The sequence below is a fragment of the Delphinus delphis genome, chromosome 12 (genome assembly GCF_949987515.2).
Source record: "Delphinus delphis chromosome 12, mDelDel1.2, whole genome shotgun sequence".
Classification (NCBI taxonomy): Eukaryota; Metazoa; Chordata; class Mammalia; order Artiodactyla; family Delphinidae; genus Delphinus; species Delphinus delphis.
Window position 1 is genome coordinate 44430426 of NC_082694.2, and position 21087 is coordinate 44451512.

At 41.4% G+C, this 21087-nt stretch overlaps 1 protein-coding gene across 2 annotated transcripts in view; it reads right to left on the reverse strand.

The window, feature by feature from the left end:
- The window catches only part of EML6 (EMAP like 6), a 319300-nt gene that overhangs the window by 48184 nt on the left and 250029 nt on the right, over positions 1 to 21087 (reverse strand). The window contains exons 25-27 of one of the 2 annotated variants that reach the window (XM_060027575.1): positions 18942 to 19118; positions 1461 to 1662; positions 1236 to 1362 (exon numbers count right to left, since the gene is read on the reverse strand). In XM_060027575.1, coding sequence (XP_059883558.1) covers positions 1236 to 1362; positions 1461 to 1662; positions 18942 to 19118 — 506 coding nt within the window. Of the gene's footprint in view, positions 1 to 1220; positions 1363 to 1460; positions 1663 to 18941; positions 19119 to 21087 lie in introns of both variants that reach the window. The other variant, XM_060027574.1, reaches the window with a different exon arrangement.

Sequence of the window (21087 nt, forward strand, 5' to 3'; positions counted from 1 at the left end):
TCTTAGAATTAGTTCCTTTAAAAATATTTCCTCTTTGTGGCCACTAAAAAACCATGTCGCAAGCAAAATAAACTATAACTTACAGACTACTGCAGAAAAATCTTTTTTTTTTTTTTTTATTAAAAGAGAACTCTGAACCCTCATAGTAACATTTAACAAAGATGCTAGGGAAGAATTAGGGTTTTTTTGTTTTTTTGCATCAATTCAATCTTCTTGCCTGTAGCACACCCACCATTTATTTTATGTTATTTTAACATCTGGCACTAAACTGAAGCAGGAGGAGAAATGACATTTTATTTCTTTGTATTTAAATTTCCACCTAATAGTAAAAGGTGATAGATTAGATTTAGTAAATACTTATTAGGCAGAAAGCCATGTTGAATGCAAAAAACAACTTGAACCGCATTAATTATACATCATGGGACCAGGGTACATGTGAACACTGAACCCATGTCAGTGGAAAGAGCCCACAGAGAATTCTTAAACATCTTTGAGATCCATGAAATTCTCTTTGGATGTTAGAGTTTTTATTTAATATTTATCCTCCTTAGTATGAATATGGTAAATCAAGTAATTGTAGTAATTATGAGTTTTTGTTTGTTTTTTAGAAATGCTAAAGTGTTTCATCAATACTTACAGTAGCACATCAGAAAGCACACCAAAATAATACCAGAAACCCTTTCTACACAGAGGATCCACAGCAACAAAATCAAATTGGTTAGGCCTGGAATGGTCAGACACGTCTGAACACATCTAGGCAGGTGAAGACACATAAGAGAAGGCACATCAAGTGATACGGTGTAATGCACAGACTCTGGGCAGAACGGAAGATTATTTCTCACAATCCACAGATATTCCTCCTAGGCCTTAGAAGCCTGCCTTCCCCCCACCTCCCCAGTCAGCATGCTCCCCCATCAGCCATCACATTCAGGACAGGTTTGGGCTGCCCTGACATCCTCTCTGGGCAAAGGGAAGCCTGGCCTAACCAAATCTCATGTCTAATCAAGTCATTTTCCATAAACAACTTCTGCAAAGTGTAACCCGCCCTCTCCTCACATTAAAGGCTGTGGGCAGTTTCCCTCAGTTTAAGCCTGTGTGCAGGTTAAGACTCTGTGCATATACATAAATAAAGACTAGCTTAAGTAGCAACTTTTGAGTGCAAAGAAAATGTACTCTGCTTTCAACGAGTTTCTTGTCAAGTGTAATAAATGCAAGCAAACCTGGCAACACCATACCTTTCTTCCACTGAAACTTCTTTCATCTGCTGGTGTGGTTTGGTGCCTTCCATCTCCCTGATGCTCACAGCACAGATCTTGGTGGTGTAATCGACGGCCTTTTCTCTAGCAACGTCACTGTCATAGCCTCGAACAGAAAGACACGGGAAGGGAGCAGAGTTGGTTTGCGGTGGTGCGGGAGCAGGTGTGGAGGAAGGCGTGGCCGGCGCCAGCCACTGGGCTCACCTCCATCCTCCTCCGCGTCAGTGTCTGACTCCTCACTGTCCGCCAGCTTGCTCTCCTGGGTCCCCACAAACTCCCTCGTCCAGATCATCAGGGCCGTGTCGGCACCGCCCACCGTGAGCAGCACAGAGTCGTTGTGCAGCCACCTCACGTTGGTGACGTGGGCACTGTGCCCCACGTACCTCTTGAATCTTGCGTGCTGGCCCTGCAAAGCCGGAAAGTGGCGATGACCCCACTGGGAGTCTCATTATTCCTGTTTCTGCACTATTTCATCCCTGTTACTCTCTAGAGTAGTTTCCACTGGATACAAAGGAAACGATTCATGCAAGTAGTAATTTCCGTATATTTTTCTAGAGTGTAAGCTCCGCGAGGGCAGGGATTAGCTCTCTTTCTTCCCTAGAGCATTTCCTGCCTCGTAGGTCCTCAACAGATAGTCTGTGAGGGAATGAATAAAATGCAAGCTACAGAACCTATTTCTGGAAGGAGCCTAAGAAAGTATAAAAAGCTTGTTTCTGCTCCTCTCAAGTATCAAATGTGCATTCTCCATAGGTCTCTAGCGCAAACTCCTGATGGCAAGTCTGGCTGAAATTAGAGATCAGAAATGTCTCCCTGGTCATCCCCCACAGTGAGTTTTGTACCACAGCCCAGGCTGTGACAGAAGAGCAAGGGCCTTCTTATGATCCTGGGGCAGCAAGTTAAGGTTTAAAACGAACTCAACAGTTTCTGCCACAGACACTGGAAACAATTCCTAACACTGGAAACACTCAAGTAATTGATGTTAAAACAAAGTAAGCTCAAAGAAAAAGGAAAAAACAAACAACATCAACCCCCCTCAAAATAAAGACATGAACTGAAAAATCCAATTAATAACTGAGTTGACATGGCACCTTAAAAAACACCAAAAAAACAAAGTAAGCTCCTTTTTAAACAAACGTAACCAAGTAAACGGAACCCAGTTTATCAGTCACTACTGAAAGCTCTTCAGAGTGGCACCCAGGTCACACCATCCCAGTGGGGAAGGATGAGGGTTGCTCATCCTTCAGCTGCTCACCCCGGTGCAGACCTGACAAGCAGTGAGAAGCCCATGCTGGCACCAGAGACCAGCTTCCATTTTTGACACACGAGCCACAGCCTGGCAAAAACAGCTCCAGCAGGAGCCACTGAGAGAGGCAGAGTTTTTCTAGCCTCTCAGTGACTCCCGGGGAATACCTTATGCAACGTGGGAAGCTGCATGCACTTTCTGAGGTCACGCGAGGGCCACTGGTGTCTCAGATGAAAACTTTATTCAATCATTGACAAGAGGCTTCCAGACGGTTTTGGACGGGCATGCTGGGAAACCTGAAACCAACCCAGAGGCGTGGCAGGAGACAGAGGCAGGAGAGTGTGTGACTTTGAAATACTCTTGGTCAAGATCTCTGTGTATCTGGCTGACCCCTAGCTGACAGCAGAGTGGAAGTGCCCACCCCTCGGCAGAGTACTAAGTCTAGAAAGATTAGGGGAGCAAGCAGGCAGGCAGCATTTCTAGGAAGCCCTCCAGAGCCACTACTTGCTAGAGAATAGGCAGAGCAAAGTAAGGATTTCCAAGGGAAACAACTGTGTGACCATGTGAGATCCAGAAGGCATGGAAACAAAGAGGATGGTCAGAGTGGCTACAGCCACGTGCCCTGCTGGTCTTCCTCCTGGAAGCGGGAACTGACCCATTTTATCAACTACAAATGTAAGCTGGTCTCTTGAGAAGAGGAGAAAGTGAAAGAGCTTGAGAAATGCCTCTCCATACTCCTACGTCTAGACAGGACAGAAGAAACCCAAAAGAAAAATACGAAGTTAAAAATATTCTAAAGTGATCAGAGTTAGGTAGCAGGGCAAAAGACAGTGCCACACAGGAGAAAGAGAAAGAGGAAAAGGGTCTAAGTCACGGAAGCTGTTTAACAAAGATGATTCAAGATTCTCAGAATAGGAAACAAGATCACTGCTCCACAGAACAATAATGGGAATTCACAGTTACTAGAAGGTTCCAGGAAGCTAGCTGCTCCCCCAGGAGCAGGGTGTTTGGTGGTTCCCTGAGGGCCTATGGACGGAGTCTCCTGGAGACCTGGCACAGCAGGTCAGATGAGCTGTCTTTCTGGGTCATCACGCCAAACTATGCATTTTTGTAACACCCATCAGGACTCACTACCACAACCTTCCTCTTCCATTGGGTCATGAAAGAAAAGAGAATCTAGAATATGTCTCCAGAGTGCTGGTTGTTAACTGCTTTTAGGTGAGAAATTCCTGAGAATCTGATGAAAGCTATGTACCCTTTCCCCACGTTCACAACATTTTACATATAGTTTCTCTGTCTATAAAATTTTACATACAAGGTTCTTCTCTGAAGAACCACTCTCTAGAGACTTTGACATTCTGAGAAGGCAACTTAACAACTTGAGGGTGGATTTTTAAAATGTATGGGAATGTAAACTGATACAGCCACTATGGAGAACAGTATGGAGGTTCCTTAAAAAACTAAAAATAGAGCTACCATACGACCCAGCAATCCCACTACTGGGCACATACCCTGAGAAAACCATAATTCAAAAAGAGTCATGTACCACTATGTTCACTGCAGCTCTATTTACAACAGCCAGGACATGGAAGCAACCTAAGTGTCCATCGACAGATGAATGGATCAAGAAGATGTGGCACATATATACAATGGGATATTACTCAGCCATAAAAAGAAATGAAATTGAGTTATTTGTAGTGAGGTGGCTGGACCTAGAGTCTGTCATATAGAGTGAAGTAAGTCAGAAAGAGAGAAACAAATACCGTATGCTAACACATATATATGGAATCTAAAAAAAAAAAGAAAAAAATGGTGCTGAAGAACCTAGGGTCAGGATAGGAATAAAGACGTAAAAGTAGAGAATGGACTTGAGGACATGGGGGGTGGGAAGGGTAGGCTGGGATGAAGTGAGAGAGTGGCATGGACATATATACACTACCAAATGTAAAATAGATAGCTAGTGGGAAGTAGCCGCATAGCACAGGGAGATCAGCTCGGTGCTTTGTGACCACCTAGAGGGGTGGAATAGGGAGGGTGGGAGATGCAAGAAGGAGGAGATATAGGGATATATGTATATGTATAGCTGATCCACTTTGTTATAAAGCAGAGACTGGTGGACTTCCGGGAAGATGGCGGAAGAGTAAGACGCGGAGATCACCTTCCTCTCCACAGATACACCAGAAATACATCTACGCGTGGAACAACTCCTACGGAGCACCTACTGAACGCTGGCAGAAGACCTCAGACCTCCCAAAAGGCAAGGAACCCCCCACGTACCTGGTTAGGGCAAAAGAAAAAACTAAACAGAGACAAAAGGATAGGGACGGGTCCTGCACCAGCGGAAGAGAGCTGTGAAGGAGGAAAAGTGTCCACACACTAGGAAGCCCCTTCGCGGGTGGAGACTTCGGGAGGCGGAGTGGGGGAGCTCGGGAGCCGCGGAGGAGAGCACAGCAACAGGGGTGCGGAGGGCAAAGCGGACAGATTCCAGCGCAGAGGATCGGGCCGACCGGCACTCACCAGCCGAGAGGCTTGTCTGCTCGCCCGCCGGGGCGGGCGGGACTGGGAGCTGAGGCTCCGGCTTTTGTTGGAGCGCCTGGAGAGGACTGGGGTTGGCGGCGTGAACACAGCCTGCAGGGCGTTGGTGCGCCGCAGCTGGCCGGGAGAGAGTCCGGGGAGGGGTCTGGACCTGCCGAAGAGGCAAGAGACTTTTACGTCCCTCTTTGTTTCCTGGTGCACGAGGAGAGGGGATTAAGAACGCTGCTTGAGAGAGCTCCAGGGACGGGCGCGAGCCGCGGCTAAGAGTGCGGAGCACAGAGACGGACATGGGACGCTAAGGCCGCTGCTGCCGCCGCCAGGAGGCCTGTGTGCAAACACAGGTCACTAGCCACATGCCCTTCCGGGGAGCCTGTGCAGCCCGCCACTGCCAGGGTCCCGGGATCCAGGGACGGCTCCCCCGGGAGAGCGCACGGCGCGCCTCAGGCTGCAACGTCACGCCGGCCTCTGCCGCTGCAGGCCCGCCCCGCACTCCGTGACCCTCCCTACCCCCCGGCCTGGGTGAGCCAGAGCCTCTGAATCAGCGGCTCCTTTAACCCCGTCCTGTCTGAGCAAAGAACAGACGCCCTCCGGCGACCTACACGCACAGGCGGGGCCAAATCCAAAGCTGAGCCCCTGGGAACTGTGAGAACAAAGAAGAGAAAGGGAAATCTCTCCCAGCAGCCTCAGAAGCATCGGATTAAAGCTCTACAATCAACTTGATATACCCTGCATCTGTGGAATACCTGAGTAGACAACCAATCATCCCAAATTAAGGAGCCCTGTGGATGAAAGGCTCTTGGTGCTGCAGCCAGGACTCAGTGCTGTGCCTCTGAGGTGGGAGAGCCAACTTCAGGACACTGGTCCACAAGAGGCCTCCCAGCTGCACATAATATCAAACAGCAAAAATCTCCGAGAGATCTCCATCTCAACGCCAGCACCCAGCTTCACTCAACGACCAGCAAGCTACAGTGCTGGACATCCTATGCCAAACAACTAGCAAGACAGGAACACAACCCCACCCATTAGCAGAGAGGCTGCCCAAAATCATAATAAGTCTACAGACACCCCAAAACACACCACCAGACGTGGACCTGCCCACCAGAAAGACAAGATCCAGCCTCATACACCAGAACACAGGCACTAGTACCCTCCACCAGGAAGCCTACACAACCCACTGAACCAACCTTAGCCACTGGGGACAGACACAAAAAACAACAGGAACTACAAACCTTCAGCCTGCCAAAAAAAAAAAGGAGACACCAAACACAGTAAGATAAGCAAAATGAAAAGACAGAAAAACACACAGCAGATGAAGGAGCAAGATAAAAACCCACCAGACCTAACAAATGAAGAGGAAATAGGCAGTCTACCTGAAAAAGAATTCAGAATAATGATAGTAAGGTTGATTCAAAATCTTGGAGATAGAATGGACGATAGAATGGACAAATTGCAAGAATCAGTTAACAAGGACCTAGAAGAACTAAAGATGAAACAAGCAACGATGAACAACACAATAAATGAAATTAAAAGTACTCTAGATGGGATCAATAGCAGAATAACTGAGGCAGAAGAACGGATAAGTGACCTGGAAGATAAAATAGTGGAAATAACTACTGCAGAGCAGAATAAAGAAAAAAGAATGAAAAGAACTGAGGACAGTCTCAGAGACCTCTGGGACAACATTAAACGCACCAACATTCGAATTATAGGGGTTCCAGAAGAAGAAGAGAAAAAGAAAGGGACTGAGAAAATATTTGAAGAGATTATAGTTGAAAACTTCCGTAATATGGGAAAGGAAATAGTTAATCAAGTCCAGGAAGCACAGAGAGTCCCATACAGGATAAATCCAAGGAGAAATACGCCAAGACACATATTAATCAAACTGTCAAAAATTAAATACAAAGAAAACATATTAAAAGCAGCAAGGGAAAAACAACAAATAACACACAAGGGAATCCCCATAAGGTTAACAGCTGATCTTTCAGCAGAAACTCTGCAAGCCAGAAGGGAGTGGCAGGACATATTGAAAGTGTTGAAGGAGAAAAACCTGCAGCCAAGACTACTCTACCCAGCAAGGATCTCATTCAGATTTGATGGAGAAATTAAAACCTTTACAGACAAGCAAAAGCTGAGAGAGTTCAGCACCACCAAACCAGCTCTACAACAACTGCTAAAGGAACTTCTCTAGGCAAGAAACACAAAAGAAGGAAAGGACCTACAATAACGAACCCAAAACAATTAAGAAAATGGGAATAGGAACACACATATCGATAATTACCTTAAATGTAAACGGACTAAATGCTCCCACCAAAAGACACAGATTGGCTGAATGGATACAAAAACAAGACCCATATATTTGCTGTCTACAAGAGACCCACTTCAGACCTAGAGACACATACAGACTGAAAGTAAGGGGATGGAAAAAGGTATTTCATGCAAATGGAAACCAAAAGAAAGCTGGAGTAGCAATTCTCATATCAGACAAAATAGACTTTAAAACAAAGACCATTAGAAGAGACAAAGAAGGACACTACATAATGATCAAGGGATCGATCCAAGAGGAAGATATAACAATTGTAAATATTTATGCACCCAACATAGGTGCACCTCAATACATAAGGCAAATACTGACAACCATAAAAGGGGAAATCAACAGTAACACATTCATAGTAGGGGACTTTAACACCCCACTTTCACCAATGGACAGATCATCCAAAATGAAAATAAATAAGGAAACACAAGCTTTAAATGATACATTAAACGAGATGGAGTTAATTGATATTTATAGGACATTCCATCCAAAAACAACAGAATACACATTTTTCTCAAGTGCTCATGGAACATTCTCCAGGATAGATCATATCTTGGGTCACAAATCAAGTCTTGGTAAATTTAAGGAAATTGAAATTGTATCAAGTATCTTTTCTGACCACAACGCCATGAGACTAGATATCAATTACAGGAAAAAATCTGTAAAAAATACAAACACATGGAGGCTAAACAATACACTACTTAATAATGAAGTGATCACTGAAGAAATCAAAGAGGAAATCAAAAAATACCTAGAGACAAATGACAATGGAGACACAACGACCCAAAACCTGTGGGATGCAGCAAAAGCAGTTCTAAGGGGGAAGTTTATAGCAATACAAGCCCACCTTAAGAAGCAGGAAACATCTCGAATAAACAACCTAACCTTGCACCTCAAGCAATTAGAGAAAGAAGAACAAAAAAACCCCAAAGCTAGCAGAAGGAAAGAAATCATAAAAATCAGATCAGAAATAAATGAAAAAGAAATGAAGGAAACAATAGCAAAGATCAATAAAACTAAAAGCTGGTTCCTTGAGAAGATAAACAAAATAGATAAACCACTAGCCAGACTCATCAAGAAAAAAAGGGAGAAGACTCAAATCAATAGAATTAGAAATGAAAAAGGAGAGGTAACAACTGACACTGCAGAAATAAAAGAGATCATGAGAGATTACTACAAGCAACTCTATGCCATTAAAATGGACAATCTGGAAGAAATGGACAAATTCTTAGAAATGCACAACCTGCCAAGACTGAATCAGGAAGAAATAGAAAATATGAACAGACCAATCACAAGCACTGAAATAGAATCTGTGATTAAAAATCTTCCAACAAACAAAAGCCCAGGACCAGATGGCTTCACAGGTGAATTCTATAAAACATTTAGAGAAGAGCTAACACCTATCCTTCTCAAACTCTTCCAAAATATAGCAGAAGGAGGAACGCTCCCAAACTCCTTCTACGAGGCCACCATCACCTTGATACCAAAACCAGACAAGGATGTCACAAAGAAAGAAAACTACAGGCCAATATCACTGATGAACATAGATGCAAAAATCCTCAACAAAATACTAGCAAACAGAATCCAACATCACATTAAAAGGATCATACACCATGATCAAATGGGGTTTATTCCAGGAATGCAAGGATTCTTCAATATACGCAAATCTATCAATGTGATAAACCATATTAACAAACTGAAGGAGAAAAACCATATGATCATCTCAATAGATGCAGAGAAAGCTTTTGACAAAATTCAACACCCATTTATGATAAAAACCCTGCAGAAAGTAGGCATAGAGGGAACTTTCCTCAACATAATAAAGGCCATATATGACAAGCCCACAGCAAACATCATCCTCAATGGTGAAAAACTGAAAGCATTTCCACTAAGATCAGGAACAAGACAAGGTTGCCCACTCTCACCACTCTTATTCAACATAGTTTTGGAAGTTTTAGCCACAGCAATCAGAGAAGAAAAGGAAATAAAAGGAATCCAAATCGGAAAAGAAGAAGTAAAGCTGTCACTGTTTGCAGATGACATGATCCTATACATAGAGAACCCTAAAGATGCTACCAGAAAACTACTAGAGCTAATCAATGAATTTGGTAAAGTGGCAGGATACAAAATTAATGCACAGAAATCTCTGGCATTCCTATATACTAATGATGAAAAATCTGAAAGTGAAATCAAGAAAACACTTCCATTTACCATTGCAACAAAAAGAATAAAATATCTAGGAATAAACCTACCTAAGGAGACAAAAGATCTGTATGCAGAAAATTATAAGACACTGATGAAAGAAATTAAAGATGATACAAATAGATGGAGAGATATACCATGTTCTTGGATTGGAAGAATCAACATTGTGAAAATGACTCTACTACCGAAAGCAATCTATAGATTCAATGCAATCCCTATCAAACTACCACTGGCATTTTTCACAGAACTAGAACAAAAAATTTCACAATTTGTATGGAAACACAAAAGACCCCGAATAGCCAAAGCAATCTTGAGAACGAAAGAAGGAACTGGAGGAATCAGGCTCCCAGACTTCAGACTATACTACAAAGCTACAGTTATCAAGACGGTATGGTACTGGCACAAAAACAGAAAGATAGATCAATGGAACAGGATAGAAAGCCCAGAGATAAACCCACGCACATATGGTCACCTTATCTTTGACAAAGGAGGCAGAAATGTACAGTGGAGAAAGGACAGCCTATTCAATAAGTGGTGCTGGGAAAACTGGACAGCTACATGTAAAAGTATGAAATTAGATCACTCCCTAACACCATACACAAAAATAAGCTCAAAATGGATTAAAGACCTAAATGTAAGGCCAGAAACTATCAAACTCTTAGAGGAAAACATAGGCAGAACACTCTATGACATAAATCACAGCAAGGTCCTTTTTGACCCACCTCCTAGAGAAATGGAAATAAAAACAAGAGTAAACAAATGGGACCTAATGAAACTTAAAAGCTTTTGCGCAGCAAAGGAAACCATAAAGAAGACCAAAAGACAACCCTCAGAATGGGAGAAAATATTTGCAAATGAAGCAACTGACAAAGGATTGATCTCCAAAATTTATAAGCAGCTCATGCAGCTTAATAACAAAAAAACAAACAACCCAATCCAAAAATGGGCAGAAGATCTACATAGACATTTCTCCAAAGAAGATATACAGAGTGCCAACAAACACATGAAAGAATGCTCAACATCACTAATCATGAGAGAAATGCAAATCAAAACTACAGTGAGATATCATCTCACACCAGTCAGAATGGCCATCATCAAAAAATCTAGAAACAATAAATGCTGGAGAGGGTGTGGAGAAAAGGGAACCCTCTTACACTGTTGGTGGGAATGTAAATTGATACAGCCACTGTGGAGAACAGTATGGAGGTTCCTTAAAAAGCTACAAATAGAACTACCATATGACCCAGCAATCCCACTACTGGGCATATACCCTGAGAAAACCATAATTCAAAAAGAGTCATGTACCAAAATGTTCATTGCAGCTCTATTTACAATAGCCCAGAGATGGAAACAACCTAAGTGTCCATCATCGGATGAATGGATAAAGAAGATGTGGCACATATATACAATGGAATATTACTCAGCCATAAAAAGAGACGAAATTGAGCTATTTGTAATGAGGTGGATAGACCCAGAGTCTGTCATACAGAGTGAAGTAAGTCAGAAAGAGAGAGACAAATACCGTATGCTAACACATATATATGGAATCTAAGAAAAAAAAATGTCATGAAAAACCTAGGGGTGAAACAGGAATAAAGACACAGACTTACTAGAGAATGGACTTGAGGCTATGGGGAGGGGGAAGGGTAAACGGTGACAAAGCGATAAAGAGGCATGGACATATATACACTACCAAACGTAAGGTAGATAGCTAGTGGGAATCAGCCGCATAGCACAGGGAGATCAGCTTGGTGCTTTGTGACCGCCTGGAGGGGTGGGATAGGGAGGGTGGGAGGGAGGGAGACGCAAGCTGGAAGAGATATGGGAACATATGTATATATATAACTGATTCATTTTGTTGTGAAGCTGAAACTAACATACCATTGTAAAGCAATTATACTCCAATAAAGATGTTAAAAAAAAAAAAAAAAAAGCAGAGACTAACACACCATTGTAAAGTAATTATACTCCAATAAAGATGTTAAAAAAAATAAAATAAAAAATGTAAATGACATGGTGGTATCTTAACCTCTCGATAGAGTGAAGGGGAACAGCATTGGAAAGGAAGGGAGGCTATGGAAGGCAATCGGCCAGCTATACGGATGGAGTTAAAGGACAGCATCAGGTTTTCTGGGATGTGGTTGAAGGTACTGGACAAATGGGTGGGCTCTGACAAAGGAGAGTCTATCTTTTTTTTTTTTTTTTCAGTACACAGGCCTCTCACTGCTGTGGCCTCTCCCGTTGTGGAGCACAGGCTCTGGACGCACAGGCTCAGTGGCCATGGCTCACGGGCCCAGCCGCTCCGCGGCATGTGAGATCTTCCCAGACCAGGGCACGAACCCGTGTCCCCTGCATCAGCAGGTAGACTCTCAACCACTGCGCCACCAGGGAAGCCCAAAGGAGAGTCTATCTTACAGATGCTGGAAACAATGTGATTATCAGGGGACTAATACTCACACTGAGATTTTAAACTGTAAAACTGCATATATAAGGACTTACGTTTGTCATGGATTGAAAAATGCCTGGAAGAGAGATCTAGTAACTCATAGGCAAGGAGAACAAGGAAAAGGGTTAAGAAGAAGACATGACATTAGACTCTAACAAATGGAACTTGAATTTTGGACAAAGATCTACATGATGATAACACAGTCTCATAGGCATCACCAAGACTTGGTGACATAGTATTCAGTGCTAGAACACTGCAATGGGATGCTGTCTTAGTCTGGTAGGGCTGCCATAAAAAAAATTCACATGTTGGGTGGCTTAAACAACAGCTATTTATTTCTCATGGTTCTGCAGGCTGGGAAGTTTAATATCAAGGTGCCAGGCAATTTGGCTTCTGGTGTGGGCTCTCCCGCTGGCTTGTGGACCCCTTATATTGAGCACATAGAAAGTTCCTATCTAGCCTTTCCTCAGTGTCAGTGTGCATGGGGAGAGGGAGTGAGCTCATTGGTGTCTCTTCTTATAAGGACACTAATCCTGTTGGATCAGGGTCCCACACTTATGACCTCATTTTACCTTAATTACTTCTGTAAATGCCCTCTCTACATATCCAGTCACACTGGATGTTAGGGCTTCAACATATGAACTTTGGCAGGGATGCAAACATTCAGTCCATAACAGAGGGTGAAGTGTGGCCAACACACACAGAGCATTGGAGGAGTGACTGTACAGCTAGAAATGTTCATCAGCCTGGGTCCATGAATTTGGGAGGGAAAGAGTGCCAGGAAAATCAGATGGAAAAAAAAGAAGGAGAGAAGTGATACTATCAAAGTGGTTTATATGGGTTAGTGATTTTCAAATGCTTTTAAATTATGAAATTTTTTCTTCAATCAAATCTTACACAGTAGAACTCAAGAATAAAAAGAGAAACAATCCAATGTGAAATAGTGGACAAAAGATTTGTACGAACACTTCACAAATGACCAATAAGCAAACGAAAAAGTGCTTAGCATGATTAGTCATCAGGGAAATGTAAGTTACAAACACAGTAAGATCACACTATCTACTCCTCAGGACAGCTAAATTTTACAAGTCTGACAACACTGAATTATCAACTGGAAATCTCTTACATTTTTGGTGAAAATGTAAAATGATACAATCATTTTGGAAAAAGATCTGGCAGTTTCTTAAAAAGTTAAACACACATTTTTCCCAATAACCCAGAAATTCCACTCCTATATATTTATTTAAAAGAAAGAAAATATATGTCCATAGAGATTTACCCAAAAATGTTTATAGCAGCTTCATTATAACCAAACATGGGAAAAGCCTGTATTCACCAACAGCTGTGTGGATAAACAAACTTTGCTATATCCACACAATGGAATTCCACTCAGCTAAAAAAGGAAAGGATTATTGTTACACACAACATGAAGAAATCTCAGAAACATTATCTGAGTGAAAGAAGCCAGAAACAAAATGGTTCCTAATTGATCATCCCATTTATATGAAGTTCTGAAACAGGGAAAACTAATCTATGGTAAAAAACATTGGAATCGTTTTTTTCATCTGAGGGTGGAGTGGGGGTGGGGATTGACCCAGAAGTTAGCATGAGGAAACCTCCTGGGGTGATGATAATATTCTATATCTTGAGAGGTGTTTGGATTATACGGGTGTATATGTTTGTCAAGGCTCATCAAAAGGAACCTTAAAATTGGTGCATCTTGGGGCTTCCCTGGTGGCGCAGTGGTTGGGAATCCGCCTGCCGATGCAGGGGACACAGGTTTGTGCCCCAGTCCGGGAGGATCCCACGTCTCGCGGAGCAGCTGGGCCCATGAGCCATGGCCGCTGAGCCTGCGCGTCCAGAGCCCGTGCTCCGCAACGGGAGAGGCCACAACAGTGAGAGGCCCGCGTACCGCAAAAAAAAAAAAAAAAAATTGGTGTATCTCAACTATACATAAATTTTACTTAAAAAATACTAAAAAGATATTGAACCCTAGGTAATGATATGTAAGTTGAAACAGTTAGGGGTAAGTATCCTGATGTCAACAATTTACTATGAGCCACAGAATCTAAGTGGTGGGTTTCTGGGAGTTCACTGTATCATTCTTTCATCTTACCTGTATGCTTGAAAATTTTCATAACAAAATCTTGGAAAAAATCTTACACAGAAGCTCAATGTACAAAATACAAAAACACAGAGTGACTCTGGTTGGAGCAGGAGTGGGGCCCCAGAGCCCCTACCTTGTTTTCTGGGGTTGTCCCTGAGGAGCCTTCCTGGAGCTCTGGGAGGCGGAAGAACACAGCTTGAAATTACTGCGATAGACAGACAGCCCTCCTGCTCAGGCTGGGGATGTGGATGATGAACTCCCAAGACCAACACTAAATCTAGCTCAGGAGCAAGATGCAGTAGTACCATGGGGATTTCAGGTATCTAAACACCTGCCCAAACCTGAGTCCACTAAAACCAGGGTATCACTAACTTCTTGACTTGTCCTGCTAGCAGTCTCGATTCAAAAAATGTAGAAATAGTGAGGAATTGCTACACAGAACTGAGTTCTTATCAAATAGGAAGGGCTGATAGGTGACAGTAAAGTGATGAGTCATTGGGAGAAGGCTACCAGATGGCTTTGGGATTAGGGATGGACAATGAAGGGAACACTGGACATAATCATAAGTGTATGTTAGAAAAGGCTACCCAAAAAGATAATCTGATGAGATTCTAACAAATGAAGAAGGAAAGAGGAAGGCATCTAAAGAAACCAAAGTGGCTGAAGTGGTAGCTGGAGCAAAAAACCAGGGATGAACACAAAAGTCTTCTACACACGACTTTAGTACCGTTTCAAGAAAGCAAAAGTCAAAAACTAAGACAACTGAAAAGGATTTTAAACATGTAAACCCACGCACATATGGTCACCTTATCTTTGATAAAGGAGGCAAGAATATACAATGGAGAAAAGACAGCCTCTTCAATAAGTGGTGCTGGGAAAACTGGACAGCTACATGTGAAAGAATGAAATTAGAACACTTCCTAACACCATACACAAAAATAAACTCAGAATGGATTAAAGACCTAAATGTAATGCCAGACACTATACAACTCTTAGAGGAAAATATAGACAGAACACTCTATGACATAAATCACAGCAAGATCCTTTTTGACCCTCCTCCTAGAGAAATGGAAATAAAAATAAACAAATGGGACCTAAAGAAACTTCAAAGCTTTTGCACAGCAAAGGAAACCATAAACAAGACCAAAAGACAACACTCAGAATGGGAGAAAATATTTGCAAATGAAGCAACTAACAAAGGATTAATCTCCAAAATATATAAGCAGCGCATACAGCTCAATATCAAAAAAACAATCAACCCAATGCAAACATGGGCAGACCTAAATAGACATTTCCCCAAAGAAGATATACAGACTGCCAACAAACACATGAAAGGATGCTCAACATCACTAATCATTAGAGAAATGCAAATCAAAACTACAATGAGGTATCACCTCACACCGGTCAGAATGGCCATCATCAAAAAATCTACGAACAATAAATGCTGGAGAGGGTGGGGAGAAAGGGAACCCTCTTACACTGTTGGTGGGAATGTAAATTGATACAGCCACTATGGAGAACAGTATGGAGTTTCCTTAAAAAACTAAAAATAGAATTACCATATGACCCAGCAATCCCACTACTGGGCATATACCCTGAGAAAACCATAATTCAAAAAGAGACATGTACCACAATGTTCACTGCAGCTCTATTTACAACAGCCAGGACATGGAAGCAACCTAAGTGTCCATCGACAGATGAATGGATGAAAAAGATGTGGCACATGTATACAATGAAATATTACTCAGCCATAAAAAGAAACAAAATTGAGTTATTTGTAGTGAGGTGGATGGACCTAGAGTCTATCATACAGAGTGAAGTAGGTCAGAAAGAGAAAAACAAATACCGTATGCTAACACATATATATGGAATCTAAAAAAAAAGAAAAAAAGTGGTTCTGATGAATTTAGGGGCAGGACAGGAATAAAGACGCAGACGTAGAGAATGGACTTGAGGACATGGGGAGGGGGAAGGGTAAGCTGGGACGAAGTGAGAGAGTAGCGTTGACATATATACACTACCAAATGTAAAATAGATAGCTAGTGGGAAGCAGCTGCATAGCACAGGGAGATCAGCTCGGTGCTTTGTGACCACCTAGAGGGGTGGGATGGGGGGGAGACGCAAGAGGGAGGGGATATGGGGATATATGTATATGTATAGCTGATTCACTTTGTTATACAGCAGAAACTAACACAACATTGTAAAGCAATTATACTTCAATAAAGATGTTAAAAAATTATTTTAAAAATATAAAGTGAACTATTGGAAATAAAAAAAAAAGGATGTACTTAGGACTAGAAGAAAAAGAGAGAAAAGTTAGGAACACTTCTTACATCAGATGGTTTAATATGAACAGAAAGCATGTTTAGCATTTAATGATGTCCTCTATTAAAGGGAACGCTCTTCAAACCAGAAAGGGCCAAAGAGAGCTCCTGCCCTTGAGTACAGACACATTTAAATGTGACCATAGAAATAAGGTCAGTAATAGCTGAGAGTTTAGAAACCAGGAGAGGTGGCATCCAAAAAAATAGGTTCCTGTATCCAAAAGGGAAAACAAGTAGACTCTGGCAAATACTGATTCATGAGTTGATGCGATCCCTGGAAAATTCTAGGGTGAATTATTACACACAAGGTTGATAAGCACTTGGAAAAGGAAGTAATGATGACTAGGCAGCAACAGGGGTTCACTGTGAACTAACTGCTTATCTTTTATTGGTTGGTGTATTAGGAGAGATTAGGGATACCAGCAACACAATCTGGCTTTCAGCAGGACATCTAAGTTTTAATGATGTCTTGCTGGATTAGAGACAGAAATGTGATCTCCATGAGGACATGGTCAGACAGATTTAAATGTCTGTTACTGATATGTGTACATTAATGAATAGAATGCCAAAATGAATGGGGGCTCTTGGTGGTGGTGGTGTTTAGTTCTTTCTTTTTCTTTCCATGATTTGGAACTCACACTTGTGAAATCAGAGGATGCTGGAAGGGAAAGCAAATATTTTGAAAAGGTATTTCAAAGATGTTGACAGGCTGGAACTAGGAAAAATAAATAAGATATATCTTATTTGGTACAAATACAAAGTTCTGTACTTACTCAGATTTTAGAAAATCAATTGTATAAGTCCAAGACAGGGGATAACCTTAACATTTGGGGGAATAACATCTACGATTCAGTTGTGTGGTATGGCAGCCAAAAGAGTTGATGCCATCTTAAGTTTGTTTTAATGCAAAAATAAAATCAAAACAAGAAGATGAGTCCTACTGTACCCTGAGCTGGTCAGATTGCATCTGAATCACCAAATTTGGTTTTATTTTTTTTATTTTTATTTTATATTGGAGTATAGTTGATTAACTACGTTGTGCTACTTTCAGGTGTACAGCCACTATGGAGGTTCCTTAAGAAATTAAAAATAGAGCTACCATATGATCTAGCAATCCTACTCCTGGGCATATATCCAGAGAAAAACATGGTTTGAAAGGATACATGCACCCCAATATTCATTGCAGTGCTGTTTACAATAGCCAGGACATGGAAGCAACCTAAATGTCCACTGACAGATGAATGGGTAAAGAAGATGTGGCACATGTATACAATGGAATATTATTCAGCCATTAAGAAGAATGAAATACTGCCATTTGCAGCAACCTGGATGGACCTGAATCTGGTTTTAGATGAGACGGTTTAAAATGGAATTGAAATGGGCAAGGGAGATGAAGAGTCACAAACTTCCAGTTACAAAATAAATGAGTCAGGGGGATGAAACGTACAGAGTGGGGAATACAGTCAATAATAATGTAATATCTGAACAAACACAGTGTTTTAGGTCAATTATACTTCAAAACAAACAAACAAGCAAATATACAAACTCATGGAAAAAGAGATCACATTTGTAGTGCCAGAGGTGAGGGGGTGTGTGTGTGGGGATTGGACGAAGGCAGTCAATAGGTACAGACTTCCAGTTATAAGATAAATAAGTACTAGGGACATAATGTACAACATGATGACTACAGCTAACTCTGCTGTATGATATAATGAAAGTCGTTAAGAAAGTAAATCCTAAGAGTTCTCATCACAAGGAAAAAAATTTTTTCTTCTTTTTCTGTTGTTTTGTATCTGTATTAGATGATAGACGTTCACTACACTTTTCGTGATAATCATTTCATGAGGTGTATACGACAAATCATTATGCTGTAACCTTAAACTTACACAGTGTTATATGTCAGTTATATCTCAATAAAACTGAAAGAAGAAGAAACAGAAAAAATTTGTCAATGGACTTGATAAAATGGATTATGCTTAGAGGGAGGAGGGAGCTAGACACCATGTCACTTGGGAAGTGGCTGAAGGAATTGGAGACGTTTAGACTGGAGAAAAGGCTGTCAGAAGACTGGACTCATTCAACAATGATTCAGAAGGCAGAACTTTGGCTGAAGGAAAAAATTCAGCTCAATATAGAGCAAAGCATTTTAACAATGGAGCAATTAACAAATGAATTGGGCTGCTTTGTGTGGTAGTAAGTTCTTCATCTCTAGAAGTATGCTAGTAAAGACACCAGTCCAAGATGTAGAGAAAAATCTTACTATGCAGTTTGTGAGATGCTGGATTTGATGTCCACTGACGGCCTTTCAAGGAGGAATTCTACTCCACGAGACTCTGACTCAAACTAGTAAACATAATGTCACAAAGCTTTCTATACAGCGTAAATAACCATGATACTGTAGATTACACTACTGATTGCTTATTCCTTCAATATTTAAAAATCCACTTCGATAGAACAGATAGATTTGGGGTTATTAATGAGACTGAGCAAGTATATATAATAAACATGCAATATTACCTTGACAGGATATGAAAAAAGCTTAACAAAACCAAAATCATCTCCTGTGGCTAAGAGGGAATGGTCTTTGGTGAGACTGGCAGCATTCACATCAGTCACATCACTGTGCACTGGCCAGATGCCCTCACAGGTGGGTCCCAGAACACAGGTCCAAGCGTCCCACTCTATCTTCTCAATCTTGAAAAGAAGGAAGGAAAATTAATATATTTTCGTAAAACCTAGAGATCTTTTTGTTTTATTTAAAAGAAACAAATGAAGGCTGAATAGTTCTAAATTATGACTTTGCCAACACCAGGCATTTGTTGTATGCTGCGGTGCCTAAATTCTCAGCTGCATTTTTAAAGTGGTATATGCATTGTCTCAATAACACTGTAGTCAAACCTCCATATATGTTCCCCTAGATAAAGTGAACATGTTGGAATTACGGACACCTGACAATACCAAAGGTTTTTAGTTCTTACCTAGACATTTATCATTGTATATGCCATAAGCTAGATCAGGGTTTCTCAGCATAAAAATTGACATTTTAGGAGGGATAATTCTTCATTGTCAGGGGCTGTCCTTTTTAGCAGCATCCCTGTCCTCTACCTACTGGATGCCAGTAGCACCACCTCCCCAGGTTGTCCCCAGACATTGTCAAATATCCCTGGGAGAGGGGGCAAATTGATCCCAATTGAGAACCGCTGAGCTAGACTGATCGATGGGGCTGATCATTTAGCAAATTATTTTAAAAAGTCACAGGACATAACTTTTTAAAGGACTGCTTCCTTGGAGGAAAGAGTAATAAGATTCTGCAGTAATAAGATTCTTAATATTCTTTATGCTCTAGAGAGACCATCTTAAAAACTGGAAGAGCTGTTCATATTGTATTGCCACGAATATACATTTTATCCTTTAACACTGTTTTGTCTGAAATTCCCGAACAGAAGATTTACAATTCATGTAGGTTAAATTCTGATAAAATTGAGGATTTTCTTTCCTTTTTAAAAAAAGAAAACAGTAACAGTAACACTTTGTTATTAGACTTTCCTGGGGAATTTGATCTCATTTACTTTCATTCAAGATCTGCTAGTATACCTTAACGTTACAGTTTCTTTACATAAGCACTTTAAAGCACTGTTTAAAAGGGTATAAAAAAATCATTAGAGAACTGTAGCTAAAATTAAAGGCCAGATTGCTCTCTTTGGATCTGGAAACTACTTTCTGGTGCACGATGTTAACGCACCTCGCCTCCATTTCTGTTGTTTTCTGCTTGGTACCACTGCCTAGAAGGGAAATGACAAGATAAAGATGCAGCCAGGATTTTAGTCACAACGTGGGGAGGTGCTATACATATTTTGGCCACTCAAATTTCTCCTCATTTAATATTCTGCGTTTCTTCTGGACACATGCAGAATTGGAACCAAAAAGCTGCGGTTCACCCAGTGACTTGGGGTACCTGAGGCAGGGTCACAGACTTAGGTGACGAGAAGTGGTTCCCCAACAATTACCTCAGTTTTCTGAGGTGCAAGTGGAATCTCCCCAACTCCTTATGACATCTTCAACTGACCGTCACAGGAAAAGAAGCAGGGAACCTCCCCTCTAGTTCTAGAAACGGGCTTTCTGGCCACTGACTCCCTTACAGATACGAGATTCCATTTCTGACACCTTCCTTGTCCATCCCCAATGCCACCTCTCTGGGTGGCACCTTTCCTGGCCTCATTATATAGGGAGGAATGGGCAGTGAGCTGGCATTGCTCACCCTACAGTCACCCCGACAGAACACCCTTGGCCAGATCTGGACAATGTGCTCTCCAGGGGAAGTATGTCTAACTTGTGGGAAGCTACAGAAATCACATTTAAAATGGAGCATTAGGAGTGATCCCTATAACTATACTCAATATCCTGTGATAAACCATAATGGAAAAGAATATAAAAAAAGTATATATATATATATATATATATAACTGAGTCACTTTGCTGTACAGCAGAAATGAACACAACATTGGGAATCAATTATACTTCAATAAAATAAATTGAAAAAAAAAAAAGAATGATCCCTGTAACTGACAAAACCCAAAAGGGGTAAATAAACTTGTTAAAAACCCTGGACTTTAGAGGGCAGAAGAGTCCTCCAGGGGTGTCTTCCACAGCACCTTGCCCCAGG